At 38.7% G+C, this 8,527-nt stretch overlaps 1 protein-coding gene across 1 annotated transcript; it reads left to right on the top strand.

The window, feature by feature from the left end:
* Window positions 1-4,172: 4,172 nt before the first annotated feature.
* LOC117806970 (putative C-type lectin domain family 20 member A) lies at window positions 4,173-8,330 on the top strand. Its single transcript, XM_034675981.1, has 5 exons — window positions 4,173-4,181; window positions 4,423-4,492; window positions 6,523-6,903; window positions 7,505-7,843; window positions 7,979-8,330. Exons 2-5 carry the CDS (start codon window positions 4,459-4,461, stop codon window positions 8,320-8,322), a joined length of 1,098 nt encoding a protein of 365 aa, XP_034531872.1. The 5' UTR covers window positions 4,173-4,181; window positions 4,423-4,458; the 3' UTR covers window positions 8,323-8,330.
* The last annotated feature ends 197 nt before the right edge of the window (window positions 8,331-8,527 follow it).

Raw genomic sequence — 8,527 nt, 5'->3', positions numbered from 1 at the left:
CACACACTACACCTTTTTAACTGCATTATTTTAAAATCAGGAAATACTCACCATTTTTATTACGTGTCAAATTATGAATCAAATTATGAATTATGAATGATTAATATCTTTGTTGTGTAAAAAATGATTCTTATTTTCAGAGGTGAAACATGCTGGACTCCTTTTCCACACACTGATTTTAATGTGGATTGTGCAATCAGGCCGTCCCTGACGTCACGTTAGGTGTTTTTCGACCGGAGGAACTTTACCCCTAAACTATGTGCGTTTCGACCGGTGGAACTAGGGTCTAAATTTAGTTCAGGGGTAGTTAATCTCCCCCCTAAAAGCCCCTGCTAGGTGGGGGGGCAGGTCCTGCAACCCACAGTAACATCACACACATCTGTGATTCACTTCATTTCTCTTTCTTTCATTTGTTTTTATTTGTTCTATCTTTGTATGTATGTGTGTGTACTTTTCAAAAGAAGAAGCTTTATATTCTATGAGTGGTTAAAATCAACCTGTTTGCTAGTTTGATGTCCACAATGCGATGAACTACGTTTGAGCTTATTATACTAAATGGGTTTCCCCGCCCTCCCTACCAGACTCAGCAGCTGATATGTCAGCAGGTGAACTGTCTCCCCACAACTCCCCCCAACCCAATGAAGAAAGAAGGTGAGCAACGTAGCATGTCAATTAGCATTATTGAAGGGGGTCTGTGGGAATCTCTTTTTCTCTCTCTATCTGCACTGTTACAAAAGCCTATAAAAACAAAGCTATAGCTAAGCCATGAATATATAATAAAAGAAGGGGCAAATCAGTCCCCTTGTGTGCAGGGAATCCTTCATTTTTGCCAGTCATACAGAAAATATTTAACTCCAAGAGGCAAGACAGCTGAAAAGGTAGAGTTATGTGAAGCTTTGACTGGGTCGATTGGATCCTGGAGATGTGGTTACAGCAGTTGCACAGGTGGACTTTGGTGATGGGGCCCAATGTGATATTTTTTCATGGGGCCCAAAATCCCTGGCGGTGCCCCTGCTCAGGCTGTTTGAGGGGCAGGGGCAAATACAAATAAAGGCACCTCTTCTCAAACCCCTGGTACTCACAGTTTAGGGTTTTATTAAATGTATTGAGGCATTTGATAGAACAATGCCTCAAAAAAAAAAGATTTTTTAACATCTAACACTTAATTACCTGCATCATGGTTAATATTTTTTGACTAATTGTGGTGGAAATTGAATTTTGAAAAATAAATACATAATTAACCACAAGGGCATCCAGAGGCCACTTTTTTTGCATTATCTCACTAAAGCGGCAACAAAAACTTTTTTTACCTGAAGTTTATTAGAGAGGCATCCAAAGGGCCCTTTAACTGTAAAGTTAAATAAAAGGGCATTTAGAGGGCACTTTTTCACATTGACTTCATTGGAGGGGCATCCAGAGGTCACTTTTGTGTATTCAATCCATTGAAGAGGAACCCAGAGGGCTCTTTTTTTTCTTTAGTAGCAATTGATTGACTGTAAGGGCATCTAAAGGGCCCCTTTTTCTACATTTTCTACATTGGAAGCGCATCTACAAGAGCAACCTTCATGTGTTTTCCACAGAAAGGGCACCAGAGAAGGTCATTTGTAATGTTTTATCTCCTAAAATGGAATCCAAGAGGGCACTTCAGCACGGTTACTTTTGGACATGAGGGCACCAGGGAGTTGATGCCCCCTCCCTCCCAGTACACCACAGACAGGCTCTGATGGAAGCTAACAGAGAAACTTTACATTTAAATCAAATAATTCAACAAATAGTCATCAGAAAACTTTAACATGACCATATATCACTCTGGGTATGTATAGAGAGAGTTTTTGTTTGTTCTGGTCCGTATTCTAGGAAAGGATTAAGGTCAAAAGAAAGATTCACGACTGTAATCCAATCTCATATCTTCACATTTGACTGGCAAATATGAGATGCATTCATCTTTGAAAAGATGCTTGCATAATGGTCAGTTCTGCATGGTCCACCTGTGTTTATTTTCCGCTGCATTATTCAAATGACCTCCCTCATTACGGATGAGGGTGTCTTTCTGATCAATGCTTCCTCCTGACGGCGATGAAGGCTGAGACTTCAGCTGAAAAATGATTTGAATATTGGCTCTGAGGTGGTTTGGTGTGTTTAAAGGGAAGTTGTTTTCCTCAGAGAACAGTCAGAACATCAGAACATCCAGGAGGGAGATCAGGAAAAGAGACGAACACTTCACATGTAAGTTATGACTCTGGGTTGAGACTCTGGGTTAACATTTTAAAATTGTAACAGTCAATATCAAAGTTTAGGATCTACTATTATATTCTGCAATTGTTCCTATGGTACTTTTTTTTCCCACCAGATTTAACAATTCATTAATCCATTTTTTTGTACTGTTGCATTCTATTACTACAACTATACCTTGTTTAAAAGTTAACGCAATAATAGAAACACCAGACATGATGGCTCATTAGTTTAATATTCTCCTGCAATAATCACAATCTTTGACACTGTCAAAGGAGCTGGGAAATATCTGGAATGTTTTAGTACAGTTGTAACTTTTCTGTGAGTTCATTTGCTATTCTTTTTTTTTTTTTTTTACTTATTTATTTCAAAGCATCTGACAATGTAAATTAATTTATATAGACAACTGTAAATACGCCTAAATACAGCCAAAAGGCAAGTTTCCATTGGTAGTCCATTTGCCAGATGTTATTCGGCAACATACAAATAAGAATACAGTGGTGGAAAAAGATTTTTCGGACACCCTTAAAATTTAACACAATCTTAAATTTTGTCATGAAATATTTGTGGAAAAATATTTTTTGTGTTTCAAGCATTAGACAGACATAAACAAATACAAATGATATTTTTTTTGTTTGTTGTTTACAAGAAAAACTACCAAAGCTAAATTATTGACTGTTTCAATATGTCAGTTCTCAACATTGTCGGTAAATAACAGAGAATGTGTTCAACACTGAACAAATAATAAATAAACCTGACTGTGACTGCACTAAAAGAAATAGCACTTGGTGACCTAAGAGTGATTCTCAATGCAGTATTTGGGGTGTCTGAAAACTTTTTTCCTCCACTGTTTGTTCAATAGTGCAGTGAAAAAACAAATATGTACAGTTGTCCTCATAAATGTACAAACCCTGGTAGAATTTGTGATTTTTTTGGCCATTTTTCAGAGTATATGAATGATAAGAGAAAAACTTTATTTTCACTCATGGTTAGTGGTTGGGTGAAGCAAAATTTTTATCAAACAACTGTGTTTACTCTTTTTATATCATAAAGACAACAGAAACTAGCCAAGAAACCATACATTCTGCCAGGGTATGTAAACTTATGAGCACAGCTGTATATGTATAAACGCATATATATATTTATTTATATATTTATATTTACACACATATATGTATGATACATATATATATTATAATTATTTTTATTACTATTATTATTAAATTAGTTATTATTATAATGACTATTGTTATTGTTAATAATAATAATAATAATAAATACATACAAATACATTATAATGTAACATATATAAATATATATATATTGCATTATTGAGTGTGTTATCAGATTATTCTTATTATTATTTAATAGTATTAAATTCGTTATTATTATTACTATTATTGTTGTTGTTGTTAAAATAATACAATTATAATACAATAGTGATAATAATAATTATTATCATTATTTATTTAATGAAAACTAACAGAATATTGCATATTTTACAAATTGTAATGCTTAATTCTTATAAATAATCTATTTTCTCCCTTGTGTTTTTTTTTTGGCTGTAAGTTTCTCATGTAAGTTACTATCATGGGTAAAAAAGAGAATTTGTCCCATGATCAGGGGCGTGTCTAAAGGGGTGGCACTGGCCCGCCTTGAACTCTGATTGGCCACCCTTGGTGCCACCTCTTCTAACACCTACACTGTATGACGCAGACTAAAAATAAAACATGTGAGCCATGTTGCGATGGTTCGCTCGTAGCTTTTATTTGAAATGCTGCACATGTTCTTTTTTTAAGTGGCTTATACTGGACTTTTGGAAAAACATCGTCTTTCTGAGCGTGCTTAGAATTATTCTGTGAAGATACATGTGTCCCCTCTCTGTTGTTATGTCACTACACAGGGATACAACAGCTGTATGATACTTCCAGGAAGTGAAAACAGACAGGGTGAGTCCTATTACTTTACCTCTGTGTGCACACATACCCGGCCACCCCTTGCCTGTGTTAGCAGGACATTCGAGCCACCCCAGTCTTAAAAAGTCTGGACACGCCCCTGCCCATGATATTTTGCATTTGACTGTTTATACCATCCTATATCTGTCTTGTAATTGGACTAAATTGGAAGTGGTGCAGCTTCCTTAACTTTCCTTTGAGTTGAAGTCTTTCCATCGTTATGTTTCTTTCAAAGCTTACTTTGATTTCAGTTTTGTCAAACAGAGCAAAGATGGTGAGGTGTTTGATTCTGCTCGCTATGATGGGTAAGTGACTGTCAAACACTGCTATAGAGACTTTTTTTTGACAATTCAAGATTTAATGTCGTAAGGATAAACTCATACATCTACAAGAATGAAGTTGACATTTTAAATTAGGATTTAATATTAAGAAATAAAGTTGTTTGAGAAAAAAGTCATAATTTGGGACCGTAGTTTGCCGGTATGTTAATTTAAGGGGAAGATCTGAAGAACCACCTGGCCTTTAATGAGGAATGTGGATCACCTTGTGAAGTTAAACTTAAGTATAAGCTCTGCAACAAACTGACTACACAATCATTCAGCACCAGCTCTTTTAATATCAGCCTCTGTGTTGCTTCAGCATACATTTGAATTGAAGATAGCCCATGATTGCAAATTACAACTTTGTTATCGTAAAATTACAACTTTAATTTTATATATTTAAGAGAATATTCTAGCAAATGCACAATTTTTATTTTCTCTTCCTTAGAAATACTTCATTTCTGTAAATTTCTGACTTTATTCTCTTAATCTCACATTTCTTTTAATTCCTTGATATGGCCCTGATCCTCCGTCAGAGTATACACCAGTTTTTTTGTTCAGAAAATACTGTATCATGCAAATTCCACTAATTTTTGAACTAGCAAAGGTTTTGCCTATAAACAAAATATGTTGCATTCATTTCTTATTGCTCAAAATTACCCTGTGGTAGAGAGAAAAAGTGCAAAAAGGAAACATATTAAAGCTCAGTCTGCTGCTCTGTGATGCACACTAGTCTAAGCCAGATACTCAGAATCTCATCTTGGATGCAAGTTCATCAATGTTTGGGGTCAGGCCCTGAGCTGAGGAAATCCTCAGGATTGAGTGAAGGTGTTCATCAGTAAGACGACTCCTGTGAGATGTTTTGTTTAACTTCATCAAAGAGAACAGTTGTTCACACAGGTAGTTAGGCAGCACGGAAAATGGCTCAAGTTTTCTTGCAGCATCTGCGTGTCCCACAGGCGCAGCTTGGTTTTAAAAGCCCTCACTGCAGCGTCTGTGATCCCACGGCCCCGCCCCTGAAGCTGCAGGTTGAGCGCATTGAGATGGCTCGTGATGTTACACAGAAACGCCACTTCACGCAGGAACTTTGTATCGCGGAGCTCTGTTGCGTCTCTCCCTTTGCTCTCCATGAACTGACAGATCTCCTCACGCAACTCGAAACACCTTTTCAGCACTTTTCCCTGGCTCAGCCATCGCACCTCTGTGTGATGGGGCAAGTCACCATATTCTGAACCCAACTCCTCCAGAAAAGACTTGAACTGGCGCTGATTTAAACCTATGGCTCTTATGAAGTTAACTGCTCGTGTTATAATGCTCATCACATGGTCCATTTTCAAGGCTTTGCCACACAGCTATTCCCGGATGCAGTGATAAGCTGTCAGCTCACCTGCGCTGTTTACCACCCTCATCTTCTCCCGGATCCTACCCACTAATCCACTCTTTTGCCTGCACTTCGCGGGCGCTCCATCCGTCGTCAGTCCCACAGGTTTATCCAAAGGCAGCCTCGTTTCATTTACACATCTGGATACCTCTTCAAAGAGATCTTTCCCCGTAGTTATGCCATGCATTGATCTTAATCCTAAAAGTTCCTCTGTTGCGCACATGCATATACTCTGCCTCCCACCTGTCCCGTTTTAGGGGGAGAGGGATAGCTGAAAGTTGACTGCAGGTGACTAGCTTCATAAGGCTGATGATGAGAGGAGTCGGGTCACGGCTATCGCGTGCGGGGCCTCGATTGACATGCAGTGCATTGTGGGACTTGTAGTTTTAGTGGTGCGTGAAAAATACCGTCGGGCCAGCTATAAAAATAATGTGACATCATCTCGCGGGCCAAAGAAAATGCCGGCCTTGAGCTTGACATATATGCATTAAAGGAACAAATCTGTTAAATCTAATGTATTAATCATCACGTGTGGGGAACCTTACATTTTCTGTTTAATGTTTGATGATGACTTCAGAGTGCAGTAGTTCATCTTTCGGCTCTAATACAGAACTTTATATTTCAATGGTTTCAGGTCAGTTCTCCTTCTTCTCATGTCATCTCTACGAGTATCACCTTATCAAAGAAGAGAATACCTGGGATGAAGCTCAGAACTACTGCAGAGACAAATACACAGACCTGGCCACAGTGTGTGACGTGACAGACACGAGGAGACTCGGTGACTTAGTGACTACGCCAGCCTGGATCGGGCTTCACAGCATCCTAGGAAAAGACAACCGGATGTGGCACTGGTCTCTGACGGAGATGCCAGGGGTGGAGTTTGATGATATCAAGAGTTATTTTGGAGGCGGAGAGACAAATCCTTTGGGAAATATTGAGAACTGTGTGGAAATTATTAGAAACACACTGAACGATATCCAGTGTAGTAAGACACATGAATTTATTTGCTTCGACGGTGAGTTCATTCATAAAACAACAGAGCTTTCTCTTTCTTTGAAAACTTATGAGCTTATGTTTACATAATTCGATACTATGAAAAGTAAATATTTAAAACAACGTTGAAAGAAAACTAGTTTATCTCAAATGATTGTTTTGCTTGTTATGAGTTATAAAACAACACATGAGCCCTCCATAACCAGGCCCCCTCCTACTTCACCGACCTGCTCCGCCACCACACCCCCTCCCGTAACTTCAGATCCTCCAACACTCAGCTCCTCTCCCTACCACCTGACACCAAGCACCGAACCTCGGGGGATAGAGCTTTCTCTGCCCCCACCCTCTGGAACGCCTTACCACTAAACATTTGAAGTTCCCCCAACCTGTCCACCTTCAAAACACTTACTAAAACCCACTTATTTAGAACTGCTTTTAATGTATGATTGGATTTAAAGGGATTTGATGCTTTTCATTCATGTTTTTATTAATCTGTTGTTTTATATGATGTTTTTATCCTCTGTGCAGCGTCTCTGAGTATTCAGAAAGCGCTTTATTAATAAAATGTATTATTATTGTTGTTATTATTAAAGAAAATGTTCATTTCTTATCAACATCCACAGAAAGAGAGGAACCCAGTGAAAGATTACAAGTGATCAACTTGACAATGAAGTGGACACAGGCTCAAAAGTACTGCAGAGAACACCACACTGACCTGCTCAGCGGACTCGATCAGTTTAAAGAAATCGTAAATAAATCATTTAGTCATGAAAGCATGTGGATCGGCCTGTTCAGAGACACCTGGAGCTGGTCAAATGGGAGCAAGTCCTCTTTCAGAAACTGGGGTCAGGGGTTGTTTAAGGATGGACACGACAAAAAGGAATGTGCGACTGTGTTGAACAGGCTTGGTGAATGGGGCTCTGATGATTGCAATGAGAGAAAACCCTTCTTCTGCTACGATGGTGAGTTTGTCTTCACTGTGCCCTCTCTGAGAATCAGATATCTGTCTGAATTTGCATCTTTCATCCTCCTCTTGTTGTGTAGTTATTCATTTATATTTGGGAAATAAGTGAACTTAAGTTATTCCTCCATGACAGATAAAGTGGTCTTAGTTACACGAAAGATGACCTGGGAGAAGGCCTTAAACTACTGCAGAAAGCACCACCATGACCTGGTCTCCATCACTAACCCCCAACAGCAGAAATGGGTCCAAGCCAGGGCCAAGAGTGCCTCAACCGACTATGTCTGGCTTGGACTGCGTTACACCTGCACCATGGATCTGTGGTTCTGGGTCAACGATTATCTGGTCTGCTACGACAACTGGAAAACCCCAGATGACGGGAAAGACCTATGTGACTATGCTGCAGCCATGGAGAAAAATGGAGACCATAAGTGGGTCAAAAAGGTTGATACAGATGAATTTAATTTCTTTTGCATCTAAATGAAAGTTTATGTCATGGACCCCCTGACATAACTGTGTGCAGTGTACTCTCTGTGTTTATGGTGCTTTCATAAGTGTCCTGTTTTGATCTGTTCTGAGTTTTCTTTGAGTGATTTTTGGTTATTCTTGTTTCCATTCAGGTTCATTTAGTTTCTAGTGTTTGTTTCATTGGTCTGATTTTCCCTTGTGCTATATTTCAGTTATT

The sequence above is a fragment of the Notolabrus celidotus genome, chromosome 23 (assembly GCF_009762535.1).
Source record: "Notolabrus celidotus isolate fNotCel1 chromosome 23, fNotCel1.pri, whole genome shotgun sequence".
Taxonomy (NCBI): domain Eukaryota; kingdom Metazoa; phylum Chordata; class Actinopteri; order Labriformes; family Labridae; genus Notolabrus; species Notolabrus celidotus.
This window is presented reverse-complemented; position numbering and strand designations above follow the sequence as displayed.